Raw genomic sequence first — 17,559 nt, 5'->3', positions numbered from 1 at the left:
TGGTGTGTGTAAACTCCAGAGTTTTGTGGTGTGTGTAAACTTCGGAGTTTTGTGGTGTGACGTGTGTAAACTCCGGCGTTTTGTGGCGTGTGTAAACTCCGTCGTTTTGGGACGTGTGTAAACTCCAGAGTCTTGTGGTGTGTGTAAACTGCGGGGGTTTATAGTGTGTGTAAACTCCGGCGTTTTGTGGTGTGTGTAAACTCCGGCGTTTTGTGGTGTGTGTAAACTCCGGCAGCTTTTTTGAAAAATAATTTGTAATAAATTCAAAGTGTACTATGTGACTTATGACTGATACGGATAGTACTACTAAAGTAAATTTATCATTATTTTTCTTTTCACAGGTAGAACTATTATAACACCGACATGTAATCTCGTTGAGGAGGTCAATGGGTATGAAGAAAAAGGTTCGTTCATACACGACATTACGTACGAGATGTCCATCACGCAGATTGTAGCGTTATTGGAGTCATCAACCTCAAGTCGACAGTATATTAGAGTAGGATGATTTTGTATTTTTTTTTATTATGGTATCTTCGACGTTTGTTTATTATATATCTAGATCTCATGGAGGTATACGATATGCTTTTTAAGGCACACACACACTAGAAGTCACCTAAACTTGCGATACAGTGTTCGTAAACCAATCATTTTTTTCTACAGTATGACTGCCATCATTCACACAATTTACGGTATGGCTATTGGGTATCACGTAACGGTACTGCTATGTACAACTGGGCAAGTCCAACTGGTTTCTATGGCTGTGCATGCGCATATAGAGGTAAGCTTAGTATCCTGTTTTGTTAACTTTTGTGTCGTGTGGGGATGGGGTGTGGGTGGGGATGGAAAACAGTTGTTTCCAGTCTTTAAAGGATGCGACTACTAACCAAGGCTATCAAACAGGCCTTGCTTTCTTGAAAATTAGATATATATATAGAGAGAGTTCTGCGGTGATGACGTCACGACGGTAGGTGGCGCTGCGTGGACGGTAGGTGGCGCTGCGTGGACGGTAGGTGGCGCTGCGTGGACGGTAGGTGGCGCTGCGTGGACGGTAGGTGGCGCTGCATGATTGCTAGCAGCAGAGCCATATATAGAGAGAATTTCGACATTGAATGGATTAGAAGCCATGTTTGTGTCCAATATGTCTATGTAGTATGTGGAGTTGAGTCTTTTGTTTTGAAAATGTATAACATCAAAAGGCCTTAACTATCGAATTTAATATCAAACAATCAATTTGTTTGAAGGTTTTTGTTAGAATAATAACGAAGTTATAAAGTTACTGCGAACATGTTTTAAACAACAAAAATAGCTTTAATCCATTCAATTTCCGACTCTTTCCAATAAATGGCTTTGTGCGCTCCATGCACGCTCTACGCATGCGCGTTCAGTTTGTACAGCGATTCTCTATAGTAATGCATTGTTTTTATATTTTGTTGTTTAAAATCATGTTCGCAGTAACTTTATAACTTCTTTATTATTCTAACAGAAACCTTTAAAAAAATTGATTGTTTTGATATTAAATTCGATATTTAAAGCCTTGTGAATGTTATACATTTTTTAAGCAAATGACTCGACTCCATACGCTACATAGGCATAGTTGGACACAAACATGGCCGGCGTGCACACCACGTGACTTTCTAAAATCCGTGAACGCAATGCCGTAACTCTCTCTATGGCTCTCTGGTGGCTAGCAGCAGAGCCATATTATATATAAAGAGTTACGACATTGGATTTTAGTCACGTGATATGCAGATCAAAATGTGTCCAACTTGTCTGCATTAATGCATGTAAAGTATAGGAGCAACAAAATACTCAACTTTTTCTTATAATTTAAACAAATGTAATTGCACATTTTACGATGAAATATCGATGTGCACAGCGTACAGAAGTACTTGTGCCAAAGAATATTGCGCGCGCGTGCGCTAGTACATTATAACGTTCGATTGATTGATTTTGGAACAAAACATCCCCCATAACTACGTCCTATTAATAACAATTATGTAATATTTTCAATTCATAATGCATGCTTTGATGACTAAATAAAATAATAAAGTGTCGTGGATATATTTGTTAATATACTGAAAAGGGTATGAACAATATTTAAATAATAAAGGCAAATTATTACAAATGAAATGATGAACGAGTCTCTGAATGGTAATAACGTTGGCGGCGCAGTTTGTGTAAAAACACACACAGAAAGCCATATACTGCATAAAAAGAGGGGTGAATGTGTATGTTTTTTGTATTGGTTCATTCTTTGATGTATCCCAACTTCCATGTAGGCCCTAGCATTTATTTGTTTGTTATTATAAAAAATATATATATATATATTTTAACAAATCAATACCATTAATAAAATTAATTACTAAAATAAAAACGGAATCTAAGCGTTATTTCATAGACAACAAAATCTAAAAATCATGAACTATAGGAAAACGCTATTATTATTAGATTTTGTTGTCTATGAAATAACGCTTAGATTCCGTTTTTATTTTAGTAATTAATTTTTTTAATGGTATTTATAAAATCTTTGGCCACATATATAGAGAGTTTCGACATTGATGGATTAGAAGCCAAGTTTGTGTCCAATGGAGTTGAGTATTTTGTTTTGAAAATGTATAACGTTCAAAAGGCTTTAATTATCGAATTTAATATCAAAACAATTATTTTGTTTAAAGGTTTTTGTTAAAATAATAAAAAAAATTATAAAGTATACTCCGAACAAGATTTTAAACAACAAAAATAGCAATTTCGGAACGGCTCTGGCTGTTGTGTGCTCCATGAACGCGCCTACGCGTGCGCGTTAAGTTATGCATTGTTTTTACATTTTGTTGTCTAAAATCATGTTCGCAGTAAACTTTGATTTCGTTATTATCTTAACAAAAACCTTTAAAGAAATTTATTGTTTTGATATTAAATTCGATATTTAAAGCCTTGTGAATGTTATACATTTTTTAAGCAAATGACTCGACTCCATACGCTATATAAGCATAGTTGGACACAAAGATGGCCGGGTGACTTTCTAAAATCTGTGAACGCAATGTTGAAACTCTCTCTATATATGGCTCTGGCTAGCGAACCAAAAAATGCGTTCAACCTGCCTGAGTGACTCCTAGTTCACCAATGGTTTGGAATAGGCCTTTTGAAGTAGTCATTTTAAAACATAATAATTTTAAAGAAAAACCAACTAAAATTTTAAAAGATCGCTAAAACTTTGTTTTTAATAATCTATTTATTTTTGAACTACAGTTTAAGTTAAACAAAATCAAGCTAAGATACATAATTTGATAGAAACACAAATCTATAGTGGTTATTAACATATAGCGTTGAAAGCATTTTTGGTTGCGCAAGCAACCACGCAGCGCCATCTTTGTGATGTGACGTCACACCGCAGAACCCTATAAATCATTCATAATGCACAATTAAAAAAGCAGTTTGGTCAAACCCAAATGAACATTAGGCAGAAAGGCGTAACAGGCGACATCTTCGATCGATGACAAACAATGCGTAACCAGTAGAAATAACATAGCGCGCGGCGAGCATATTTTCGGAGGACAAGGTACACAACCATTCGTAATTCCTTAATTAGAATTGTAAACAAACTGTGTTCTTAAAAGATTAGCCTACATCACTGTATGTTTAGTGAAGAAGGCGTATGTAAATTAATGTTGCACATCACTATTATAATAGTTTATTTGATTTATGCTACACGGAATTATTATTTAAGGCGACTGCAGCAATCCAAGTTTACCTTGTGAATGTAGCATAAATGATCGAATTATGAGATACGATGATGGATATGTTGACGATATATCTACCCTGCCAGTGACGGAGTTACGACATGGTGACACGGGCGACAGTTGGGAATATGGTATTAGCACAATTGGACCACTAGAATGTACAGGTATTTCTATCATTTATCTACAGTAACGGCCAAAGGATTAATGAACATTTATTGGATATCGTAACCTAAATTGTACTTCGGTATGTCAACTACTTACACTATTTCCACTGGTTTCTCTTTTTCAGGGCTGAAGATAATTGGATTAATGCAGTTCTTCGACAAAATGTTCATGTCTGAATATGTGATAAGAATATTGCCAGTTAAGTCTTTACTCACGTGTCTTAGATTATGCCAGTGGATTGAAGAGTGTCAATCAATAAGTATCAACGATTTGATGTGTTCATTGAATAGCCAATCAGCGAGAGAGATTCCTAAAAGTAAAATCAATCGTGATGACCATTACAAGCATTTTGAATACTTTGAAATAGACAAATAAGTTGTTATTTACTGCATATTTAACACAGTAGGCCTATTCTTGAGTGAATCGAGTTGAACAATGACAGACGACTGTTTGAATAATCCATTGCTTATGATTGGTCAAATCAGGGACATTTCACTCTTCCCTGGTAAAATCACTTGCATTGCGTTATGTCCTTGCGTTGTTCCCACTAGCGACGCAATAACGCAACACAATCTACGCAACGTAAGGAAATGCCCTTCCTATAATTGTGTTTGCCCCGCCTGCGTGAAATAAATCCTGCTATGTTTGCAGCATTGTTGGGTCGTCAGTTCTCACTTGAATATGCAATACAGCACTTTGCGTCGATACGTCGTTGCGTTGCGTTCTAGTGGGAACCACGCTTTAGTGGGGACCAAGCTTTAGTAGTAGTGACAGAGCAACGTAGAGGATGGTCCAACATACGAAACTAGTGACTAAAATAGTGCCAGAAAAAAAAACAGCTAGACAAAGAATGTAGGCCTACTGGTTAATTGTAAATTATTATTGAATCATAGTAAAAGTATAGGACCATCATTTTAAATTTGAATTTATCATTTTTTAAATGTTTTATGTCATAACAAACAATTTATTTGTGTAAGTTCTTAAATTGTTCTACCTATTTCATTTTGAGGGATATTTACCCGATTCTCCACATATTCTCCTAATATCATAGGAATATTCGGTAATAAAGATTCTCAATTGTATCACATGTGTTGCCTGTATCATGTAAGGTTAGGTTATAGCAAGAGAGTGTTATTGTTGAATTTATTTTCTGTCGTTAGTACTTATAACAACTGTTTGCGAGAAGAAACTCTATACCGTAACCACTAAACAAAGATTGACATTAAAATTAAAAATAAACAGGTATGGGTTATTATACCAAATTTACTGTTGTCACCTCCTCTCATGCATCCAAATCAGATTTCTTGGTCTATGCATTTCGCTCGTTCTTGTTTAATTATATTAATATACTTATTATAAGTATAATTTTATATGAACGAATAATTGAAATATACAATCATTTCAATTTTAACTAACATACAATTATAATGAAATTTGATAAAATGTACTCAATACGTTATCTTTAATTAAGAATACTGTACACACAACAGAAGATTGACGTTCAATAAAAGTAATCACAGTATCTATGCGATTTATCTAATGGTTTAATGGTTTAAATTTAGGCCTATATAGCGCAAAATACAAATTGTCTCTATGCGCTGTTTAGCACAAGTGTGAAAATGAAAATGATGATGTAAAATAAACCATGAAATTAAACCGAATAAATTGACCAAGACAACAGAAAAAAGTCCGAAAACGGAATCTGACATCACCACACTGTTTCACTAACTTGTCAAGACAAGCTAGCTATTTATTCACAAGTGTCATAGTGATGTGAGCATCTGACTGTACTGCCTAACAAAACAATAAAATGAATAAAATGTATATGAAAAATAATGAATTCACACAGAACGAAACAAGCGAGTCTTCAAGTGAGCTTTGAAGATCGAAACGGAGGGAGACTCACGAATCACCAAAGGCAAAGAGTTCCACAATTTTGGAGCAGCGACCACGAAAGATCGATCCCCACATGACTTCAATCTACACCGTGGATAGTCAAGAGTGGTTAAGTCAGACGTTGACCGGAGGGAACGAGTACAGGTCGCCGAGCGAAACTTGATTAACTCTGAAATATATGCTGGGGACTAATGATGAATGGATTTGAAAACAAATAAAATAACTTTCATTCATTTTATTTACACAAAGCAAAATTCAAAATATGTTGACCAAATATGAAAAAATAAATAGTTAATGCCTTGTATCTGGAGAAACTCAGACAGGTTCCACCAGGAAAAAAGTTATTATAAAACAATTTGGATCAATGTTCATCGACAGAGACAAACAGGGTTACAGACGGTACATACACTACGCAAGAGACCAGGTATAGACGAAGACAAGACAAACAAACAAATAAATAAGGGTAAAAGAGGTGTTTAAAATTAAGTTGGGTTTGTATTTTGATATTAGGTATTTTTTGTATTTTGATTTAAATGTAATGAAACTATAATCAAATAAAGGGAGTTCCATAGTAAGGGGACTGTGTGGATGAATGAATTTCGGGAAGAGTTTCGATTTAGGTTAGATTGGATGTATTTGTTTGAATTTTGGGTATTATAATTGTGAAGCTTGTTATTTTTTTGAAAAAATTTTTTTAAGGTATTAGGAAGTGTGTTATTGGAAAGTCGATACATGAAAAGGGCTGTCTGTAATTTGTTTATGTCAAAGATATTTAGGGTGTTTAGATCATGGAAAAGCGGTTTAGCATGTGAAAGATAATTTGATTGGGTACATATACGGACTGCCTTCTTTTGGAGTTTGAATAGTCTGTCAAGTTTAGTTTGAAAACAATACGCTTTTCAACAGGGAGCCAATGGAGACGACGGAGAACAGGGGTGATATGTTGAAATTTAGGTGTCCGAGTGACGAGACGGGCAGCACTATTAATTGAAGTCTTCTAACATATTTTTGAGGCAATCCATAAAGAACTCCATTACAATAGTCCAATGTGGATGTTACTAGGGCATGCACTAGCTTTAATGTAGCATCTTCGTTTAAGAAACGTCTAACTACCCTGATGTTCCGGAGTTGAAAAGAAACTGCTCGGCTAATATTGGTGATATGCCTATTCATGGATCAAGCGGAGTCAAATGTTACGCCGACATTACATACCTGAGACGATGGAATGATATAGGCGTCTCCCACACGAATGGTTTCAATTATGGGCATGTTTGCATGACGTTTGGGCTTTATGTAAAGGACTTCTTGTCTTCCTTACATAATTATTTGTCATTCTCCGAAAAATGTTCCTACAAAAACATTAATGTTAAGTTAGGTCCATTTTTTTATCCCCCCCCCCCCACCCCTACTTTTTATGTTTCTATGTTGGTTTTTTTTTTGTTAAGTTTATCCATTTCTATATCTTAAGCTTTTTCTTGTTTGGTATTCATTTTAAATTGTTATTGAATATTTTTTGTCTGCAAAAAAACTGATATAAATGCTTTGGAAATGTAACAACTTCTCATATACATTTAGGAAATTCCTCGAACCTGGAAAAATGAAAAACCAAACGAATTATACTGAGAAGGAACTACTTTTGGGTTGCCACCGGCTCATTACATTTGTAAACAATGCTACTTCTCGATTTATAATTTTTGTTTAGAAGAATGCGCAGAGTTGCTAGTGTAGTGTACCCGGAACAGGATTAATTCCGCCAAAGTGTCTGCGCATCACGTGAAAATAAATTCACAGTGCACTATGTGACTCATCGTTTGGTTATGTACTGCATTTGTAGGATTTCTTATGACGTAAAAGTAAAACAGTAAATAAAAATGTAAATATGTATTAGTTTTCTAAGGTACAACTATTATAACACCGACAAGTAACCTTGTTAATTATGACATTTGACATCTGAAATATCTCCTCTTTTCCTCCGCAGCAACCGGGCTTGGTTTATTACATTATCGTTTTCGTTTTCGGACTGGTCCAGTGAAGCTCAGCTTATTTATCAAATACTTATAATAAGTGTACAATTTTAATTTAAGTTATTCCATCTGATGAGAGATCTTTAACAGCTTTTCAGCTTTTTCAGGTTTCCTATCTTATTTATCAAATACTTATAATAAGTGTACAATGTATACGAACGAATAAAATTGAAATATTTAAAATTGTAATTTAAGTTATTCCATCTGATGAGAGATCTTTAACATACAATTATAGTGCAGTGTTATCATTTTGTCATCTTTAATTAAGAATACTCAACAAGACACCGATTCAACTATTGACGTTCAATACAATAATCACAGTAACCATGGTCACTGCGTTTTAATTTTTATTTTGATGGACCATTATCAGAAAATTTTTGCTAGATTATAAAAAAAATTATTTGTAATTACATTTAAGAAAAGCAACAACTTAAAAAAACAGATCGAAACAAATTAACGTTTTAATTTTTTTAATCTTTTTAATTCGTTGCCAGTCTTTGAGATCGTATAAGTCCATAATTTGAATTTCTTTCTTTTTAAGTTTATTTTTCTTGAAGTTTTATCCAACTACCATATCTATGTATTGTTTTAATTATTTTAAATTGTTAATTAAAAAGATAAATTTACCTGAAGTGATAACTGATAATTTCTACTTTGTTAATATTAACTTCGTTGCCACACAAATACTGTAATATTAAATACATCGAACACCTGGAAAATGTTTAAAACAATCTAAAGTAAATGTTTTACCCTCCTTTTTGTGAGATCCACTCACCTTTATTTCATTTTTTTTGTTACATATCTATCTAAAGTAAATGTTATTCATCAAACATCTAAAGAAATAAAATTATATATTGGAACTAAAGAACTATTATTCGGATACGGAAAACATTCTATCGAGTTGTATCAACAACCAAAATTTATTCTTTTCTTTTTATTAATTAAATGTAGAACTATAAATAAAATTGAATTTGAAACTGTAAGAGAGTAAAACCCTTGAGTCTTAGAACCTGTTTAAGTTTAGTTATTTACCCGGGCAAGTTGGCTTAAGCTTTATAGATAAATTATCTATACTTTTTGTTGGATGATCCGAACTGTCGCTTGTGATTGGTTAACTCACTTTCGTTGCGCCTACTATACATACCAATTGTTTTTTTTTGTTATCTTTCATATAAATTGAAGCATTATATAATCACAAATGTTGGCTTTCTTTAAACTTTAATTATATCAAGGCAATTATATTTATATTTAAAAAAAAAATGCAGAATTATATAATCACAAATGCTGGCTTTCTTTAAAGTTTAATTATATCAAGGCAATTATATTTATATTTGATATAAATTGCAGAATTATATAATCACAAATGTTAACTTTCTTTAAAGTTTAATTATATCAAGGCAATTATATCTATATTTCATATAAATTGAAGTACTATATAATCATAAATGGTGACTTTCTTTAAAGTTTAATTATACAAATGCAATTATACAAACATATCTATATGGAGCAATGATATTTAATATACATTTGTTGGATTGTTACTAGACGCTAACAATAATATTGATTGATGGATTAAATAAATGTATGATTTTATGACTTTATAATTACTGTAATAGTGTACAGGTGAACTGCAATAATTGCGTACCGGAATATTAGAAATAAACAGAATACCATGATTCACCATAGATACCAGACCTGTAATTTTTTTAGTCTGGCAAAATGTCCAATTATCAAGTTGCCGTCATGGGTAAGTTTAAAAAAAATTATATAATATTTTCATTTCAAAATAAAATGGATGGAATTATCTAATACCATCACTTAAATTCTTTCTTTTGAGTAACATTTTTATGTATGTTTTTATATTCTTTTTTCTAAAAACCATTTTAAAATGATAATAATAATGATAGTACAATTATTCTTTAACCAATTCTTGAATTTATTACCTTTTACTGATGTAAAAAAACTGTTTTTATGCAATCCTTTCTAAAAAAATAGTTTTCTATACATTCTTGTTCACCTATATTTCAATATAGCCTACTGTGCACCATAACACTATCAATATCATTTTATGACTACAGTCCAAGTACATATAATATTTAAATTCGTTTCTTTTGACTTATTACTTCTTACTTTTCTCTGTAAATATCTTTTTCCAACCGAGGTGTGAATATGGAAATTTATTGCCACTTTCCCGATTATTTCTACTATATCTATTAACCTTACCGTACGGTATCATTTCCAAAATACTGAATGCGTTGTATTGCTCTCGAAAGCGCTTAATATGACACATTGTTAAAAGTTCCAATTACTTTTTGTTGAAAAATAATGTATCTCATTCTTACTCCTCTGTCTCACATAGCTAAATGTATATACGAATGAGAAGCTTAAATACATTTCGCTATTACACTTAGTAAATATAAACTTAATAGAAAATAATACACACGGTTAATTAAACTTAAGAAAAATAATTTTATACGAGAACAACAAACGCAGATTATCCAATCTCTGAATGCCAACAATTCAAGAACATTTTGGCAAAAACTAAAAGAAACTAAAAACAGCTATGCGACAGAAATTAGCATTGACCGTTGCTAACAGAAATCAATGCAAACGGTTAATTAAACTTAAGAAAAATAATTTAAAATGAGAACAACAAACGCAGATTATCAAAGCTCTGAAGCTACTTATCTTCCTATTAAATATCTGGAATGTTATTTTTTAAGCTAACATTTTACCTATCACCTTATTTGGTTGTGAAATCTGGGGTTTTCAAAATATCTATATATTGGACACTGTAATGAATAAGTTTTGTTGATATCTGTTGGAAGGAGTAAAACATGCCTCAACTGTAACAGGTTCAACTTGGTAGATTTCCGTTAAAAAATTTTAAACTATTTGTTTCAACTAAGAAAGCCGGAATTGGTTTTGGTTATGTTTGGTTGCAACAAAATATTGATAACAACATTATAAATTAAATTAAATTACATTCACAGGATATTGAACAACAACAATTTATTGAGTACACACTCGCGTTTATGTTATTTTACAAAATGTAAACAAACAATAATTCATATAGAAAATTATTTGTCTGAAATCAAAAATTGTAAACATAGACAATTTTTAACTAAATTTCGTCTAGGAATTCTTGATATCGAGTATGAAAGGGGTAGATGGTATGAGGTTTTTAAGTTTATGTTTGTTAATGTAAGTATTATTGTATTATGAGAAATAAATGTTTAAATGCACTGCAAAAAAAATATATATATGTGACCCGATCTGGCAAAACCCTACTTTTGTCGGAAATATTCATTTTGTATTTTTTTATATATTTGGATTATTTTAATCATAAGCTTTGTAGTGGTGTTAATTTCATAAAAATTGAGTAAATATTTAAAAAGTTATTACATTTTAAAAACTTACAAATCATTCAATTAGTTTACGAGAAAATCGCGTTTGAAGTTTGCAATGAAATTCTTTTTGATACGCGCTGAAAACTCACTCCGTAGCAACGCGGTATTTTGGTCTAAGGCACAATGACGTCATACCAGGAAGTGTGTGCGATATAATAGCAGCGTGCACATCATAGTCAATTTGACTGATTTCAGACCCCGTTTTAACCTCGAATTAACTATTTTGCACTATTGAAAAGCAGCATTATAACGTCAAGCTTATTTTAACTGGTTTCGTAGGTGTTTACGATATCAACAGCAAAAAACCAAGCAGGCCTAGTAGGCCTAGCTAGGCCTATTCAGATTTTCGCCGTCATCGCCTGTAAGACTTAGTTACTGATGGGTGTTCATCAAGCCGTGTATGGCAGCGGTGCATCGACACTGGGCCGGAGTTAGTAGTAAACTAGCCTAGACAAGTTTGGCGCCTTGCAGAGTCACAGCTTGCTAGCTACTAACATTGTATTGACGATTTAATACATTTATTTTTTTTATAACGTGGAAGATTCGCTGTAATGTTTGGACTCTAATCCATTGATTTAAAAAAACATTTAATATGAATGGACTGGACAATAAATTAAATAAATAATTAAGAGCCGATTGGATATATAAAATGTATAAAGAAAACTTTTTATTGACAAGTAGGCCTAGTAGTAGTAGGCCTACAACCATAATAAAATTAAGGCCTAGCCCAAACAAATATAGAAAATACAATTGAATTTATGACGTGAATTGTTTTTGACTTCTATTATACTATAGAATAAACAAATACATGCTACAGCTATTGTAGAACACGCCGAACACTTTACTTTGAATATTAAAATCGTTTTTATTCCAATTTACGACATGCTGTGTGTAAAATAAAAATAACCTCACAAAAATGTAAACAACTTTTTATTTCCGCGCGTAGAGCGTATAACATCTAGCGCGTTGACCAATAACGTTTGTTATTGCGATGATGCGCCATAGCAACACACGCAGTTCGCTGTTCCAGAAACTTCGAAGAACCGAATTTTCTGAAATTATGTCATAGTAAATCAAAGTTTTCATTGGTTCCTTCTTTAAACTCCGCCCTAAAACTTCCATATTTGGAATGTCAAATGGATGAGCTTTATTTTGATGTGTGACCTTTCAACATTGTGCAGCGAAGTGGCGATCAAAATGTCGTCAAACTCTGCAACTTTCAACTGAATTTACGCAAAATTTTAGCGTAGATCGTGAATAAATTGTTAGGCTTGAGGAAAATACATGTTTTTAAAACTTTCTTTTTTCATAATTTTAATTAAATTTCGGGAGTTTAAATCAGGTAGACGTATTCTTAAATAATGAAATATTTCGAAAATGCAAAAACATGTAATCTGCCAGGGTAGTCGAATTGGACGTATTTTGACTGATTACGTGAATTTTGAATTGCCGACAAAGAGAGGGTTTTGCGAGATCGGGTCACATATATATATAACAAAATTATGAGTTATGTCAAGAGTTATTATAATAATAATAATTACCAGTTACGTTTTATAATTTTCCTTCTGAAGATAAGAAATATTACTTTAATTGAAAATATGCCGAAATTAATTTTATTGTGCATTTACAAAAAGAAATATTTCTGTATTAATTTGTGTAAATAATATATATGTACTTCGGGCGGCTGGCCTATTTGCTGTACAAATAAATGCGCTAGACCAGGAGTCTAGAGAAGGAGTATATAATACAGGGTTTTTTTCGAACAGTGTTGGTATGCATTCATCTGGCTTTCAGGGCAAACACCTCATATGTTCCACAAAATTGCCAACATCTTATTTTCGATGAAAGAGGTAATTATAACGATCCATTACTTGTTGATCCGGATGGACTTAAAAAAGGTGTTGAACCGTTCTATGTGGAATGCGAAGTTATAGATGGAAAGTTGACAGGTAATCTTAACATACTCTCACACATCGCTAAATCAGTTTACATACACCGGGGTTTTGTGGTGTGTGTAAACTTCGGGGTTTTGTGGTGTGTGTAAACTCCAGCGTTTTGTGGTGTGTGTAAACTCCAGGGTTTGGCGGTGTATGTAAACTCCGCCGTTTTGTGGTGTGTGTAAACTCCGCCGTTTTGTGGTGTGTGTAAACTCAGGGGTTTTGTGGTGTGTGTAAACTCCGGGGGTATTGTGGTGTGTGTAAACTCCGGGGTTTTGTGGTGTGTGTAAACTCCGGGGTTTTGTGGTTTGTGTTTATAAACACAAACCACATTAGTAGAGATAGTTCGTATGGTTGTTCGTTATACGTTCGTTTCGTTTGCTACTGCACGCATCCACACAAACACACACATGGGGTATCACTATTAATTGTACATAACATGAACTGCTTTTGGGTTGGGATTTAAGCGCTCTGTGGCTGCCGGCTCATTACATTTGTAAACAATGTTACTTCCTGATTTATAATTTACGTCATACGATTTTTTGTTTACAAGAATACGCAGGGTGACAACTAGTGTAGTGTACCCGGAACAGGAATAATTCCGCAAGAGTATCTGCGCATGCGCGTCACGTGAAATTAAATTCACAGCGCACTATGCGACTCATGACTGATACGGATAGTAATACTAAAGTAAAGTGTCATTATTTTTCATTACACAGGTAGAACTATTATAACACCGACATGTAAGCTTGTTATCGCGGTCAATGGATATGAAGAAAAAGGTTCGTTCGTACACGACATTACGTACGGGATGTCTATTGCGCAGATTGTAGCGTTAATGGAGTCATCAACCTCATGTCGACAGTATATTAGAGTAGGATGATTTTGTATTTTTTTCATTATGGTATCTTTAACATTTGTTTTGTTTATTATATATCTAGATAACTTTGCCCAAGCAGGTATCGATATGCTTTATTAGGCAAACAAACTAGCAGTCACCTAAACTTGCAATACAGTGTTCGTAAACCAATCATTTTTTTCTACAGTATGACTGCCATAATGCATATAATATACCGCATGGCTATTGGGTAGCGCGCAATGGTACCGCTATGTACAACTGGGCAAGTCCAACTGGTTTCTATGGATGTGCATGCGCATATAGAGGTAAGCTTAGCATTCTGTTTTGTTGTGTCGTGTGGTAGGTGGGGATGGTAAATATAGTTTATTTTACGTTTTCCAGTCTTTAAAGGATGCGACTACTAACCAAGGCTATCAAACAGGCCTTGCTGTTTTTAAAATTGGATATATATAAAATCATTCATAATGCACAATTAAAAAAGCAGTTTTGTCAAACCCAAATGACCATTAGACAGGCCTTTCCATGTATCAGGAGACATCTGCAATCGATGACAAACAATGCTGTGCGAGGAAGCGTAACCAGCACAAATAAGATAGCGCGCGGCGAGGACAAGGTACACAAAAATTCGTAATTAGGTGATCATTTAGAATAAAATGATCACCTATTGTTATTGTATGAAATCTTTATTCTTTATTTCTCTCTGTACAGATTTTGTGTAACAATTATCTCAAAAAGTTGAATGTTGAAGATGACAAAATTTTCACAATATCTTTCAAATACTGTAACTTAATCCTAATAAGCTTTTCAGCGTGATCACTCAACCGTGACGTCATTTATACGTCAGTTAAATCACATTATCAATCATATCGCCATAACTCTTTATCACATATCAATAAAATTCACTATACGTGAACTTCAGATAAAAGGTAAAAATATTAACCAATAAAAGGCACGCGCACGTAGGGTCATACGCATGAAATCGCGCGTTAAAAATTTAAAAAGCTCAAAATTAAGTTTTGATCAATTTAGAGCATGAATTAGGCCATTTGCGTGTTTCAAAAAATTCTTAAAAAGGGTAAAAATACGACGTCGATTTTTTTGTAGAAATTGCATTCTACTCACCATCCTTAGTACATTTACCAAATTTGAGTCCGTTACGACTTAAAATAACGCTATACGAGCATGTTAAAAATGACAAAATGCGCACATTAATTGCATAAAAGTGCTGAAAATGATGAAAAATAAGGCATTTTTAAAATGAAAATAATTCTTCAGAATGCACGATGATCCCCATTTTTTTTAAATTATTCTGGAAGCCATTGAGTTGTAGATATGAATTCATGTACACATTTGACGTACAAAATGTTTTGACGTCACCAAATGGTCACTCGAATTTAAAAATGTGTTTTTTTTCTCTTTCGTCATAGATTATCACATTCAACGGAGCGCATCTCGGTTATTTTGTGCCCAATTTCCACTCAATTTTTAGTATATGATTGCTCATTTAATTATCTTTCTCATAAGTTGTCAACATTTTCATTTTGATGACGTCATCACGCGTAAAAACTTGAATAATGTGGGTCAAGTAATTTCACCTTCAGCGTATATTTGAATATCTCACAGCTCTTCAGAATTAAAGGTGACCTTGATAATTTTAATTCATTGTGACAGCTGATGAAATGAAGATGCGAAATCACATAAAAATTAAGCCTATCGGATGTTGTGACGTTGTGATATGGCCAGTTGAATTTAAAAAGTAGTTTTTTCATCTTTTTCGTCAAAGTTATACAAATTTCAAAGAGCGCGCACAGCGCTTCTACGTGCCAAATTCTCTTCTAATTCTTATATTTATTTGCTCAATTCATTATCTTTCGAAATTGTCATCTTTGAGTTTATTTTGATAATTCCATCATTCCAAAAAATTAGAACATGATGTGGGTCCCGTAATTTCACATATGCTACACTGTATACTGTACATATTGTAAATCACACAACTCAGCACTATTAGCGTATGCATCATGTCATAGGATGGCGTACATCTACATTTTACGATCGTATGTTAACGTACGTGCATGTTTAAAAAATGGTAATTCCATTAAAATGATAAAAATGATCACCTATAATTCGTCAAAGTGACGAATTAAATTCTAGTTCTTTAATTGGAATTGTAAACAAACTTTGTACTGTAAAATGTTCTTAAAAGATTAGCCTACATCACTGTGTGTTCTGTGAAGAAGGCGTATGTAAATTAATGTTGCACATCACTATTATAATAGTTTATTTTATTTATGATACACGGAATTATTATTTAAGGCGACTGCAGCGATCCAAGTAAACCTTGTGAATGTAGCAGAAATGATCTAACTATGAGATACGATGATGGATATGTTGACGATATATCTACTCTGCCAGTGACGGAGTTACGGCATGGTGACACGGGCTCGAGTAATGAATATGGTATTAGCACAATTGGAGCATTAGAATGTACAGGTATTTACTATCATTTACCTACAGTAACGGCCAAAAGATTAATGAACATTTATTGGATATCGTAACCTAAATTGTACCAATTGTACTTCGGTATGTCAACTACTGACACTATTGGATTTCGTAACCTAAACTACTGACACTGGTTCCACTGGTTTCTCTTTTCAGGGCTGAAGATAATTGGATTGATGCAGTTCTTCGACAACATTTTTATGTCTGAATATGTGATAAGAACATTGCCAGATAAGTCTTTACTTACGTGTCTTAGACTATGCCAGTGGATTGAAGAGTGTCAATCAATAAGTGTCAACGATCTGATGTCGTGTTCATTGAATAGCCAATCGGCGAGGAAGATTCTTACAAGTAAAATCAATCGTGATGACCACTACAAGCATTATGAATACTTTGAAATAGACAAATAAGTTGTTATTTACTGAATCTCACATACTGTACTAGGCCTTCTCTTCAGAGTGAAAGACATAGCATATTCTGTCGATCTAGCTAAGCATGTACATTAAAGATATATATTGTCTCTCTGAAAAAAATAATGTTTTTAAATGTTTTTGTTGAAAATGCCATTTCAATGTCACATAAATAGTTATTCACTTTGACCAAAAATTGAATGGAAAAAATTATTGACCTTAAAACAAAAATAGTCTTAATTGACTGGCTGTCCCTTTATAAGTGAAAACATTATTTTTTTTTAGTTTTTATTTTCTACGAAATTGGCCTATTCAGGTTTTTTGTTTTAAATACTCTATTCATTTTCATGAAGGGGGGGGGGGGGGGGGGGTAATACATCTTATTTGGTTTGGCTGTTAGTAGTGACATAACAACGATATGATCGTCTAAAATATTGCTTTTGTTGTGAACAAACAAAGAATGTACTGGTCAATTGTAAATTAATGTTGAACCATAGTAAAAGTATAGCACCATCATTTGTAATATTTTTGCCGTAATAAGGTTTATCGCAAATAACTTGATTTCACGAGGATCGTCATTGCACAATGCATGATGGGAAGGATTCGGGAGCAAACGTTATGA

At 33.3% G+C, this 17,559-nt stretch overlaps 1 protein-coding gene across 1 annotated transcript; it reads left to right on the top strand.

The window, feature by feature from the left end:
* The first annotated feature begins 14,200 nt into the window (after nt 1-14,200).
* LOC140053964 (uncharacterized) lies at nt 14,201-17,181 on the top strand. Its single transcript, XM_072098737.1, has 3 exons — nt 14,201-14,333; nt 16,342-16,518; nt 16,684-17,181. Exons 1-3 carry the CDS (start codon nt 14,279-14,281, stop codon nt 16,935-16,937), a joined length of 486 nt encoding a protein of 161 aa, XP_071954838.1. The 5' UTR covers nt 14,201-14,278; the 3' UTR covers nt 16,938-17,181.
* The last annotated feature ends 378 nt before the right edge of the window (nt 17,182-17,559 follow it).

The sequence above is a fragment of the Antedon mediterranea genome, chromosome 7, assembly GCF_964355755.1.
Source record: "Antedon mediterranea chromosome 7, ecAntMedi1.1, whole genome shotgun sequence".
Lineage (NCBI taxonomy): Eukaryota > Metazoa > Echinodermata > Crinoidea > Comatulida > Antedonidae > Antedon > Antedon mediterranea.
This window is presented reverse-complemented; position numbering and strand designations above follow the sequence as displayed.

Coding starts and splice junctions, on each gene's coding strand:
- LOC140053964 (XM_072098737.1), top strand. CDS start 14,279: ATGTACAACTGGGCAAGTCCAACTGGTTTCTATGGATGTGCATGCGCA. Junction 14,334..16,341: donor ATGTGCATGCGCATATAGAG/GTAAGCTTAGCA, acceptor TTATTATTTAAG/GCGACTGCAGCGATCCAAGT. Junction 16,519..16,683: donor TGGAGCATTAGAATGTACAG/GTATTTACTATC, acceptor TTCTCTTTTCAG/GGCTGAAGATAATTGGATTG.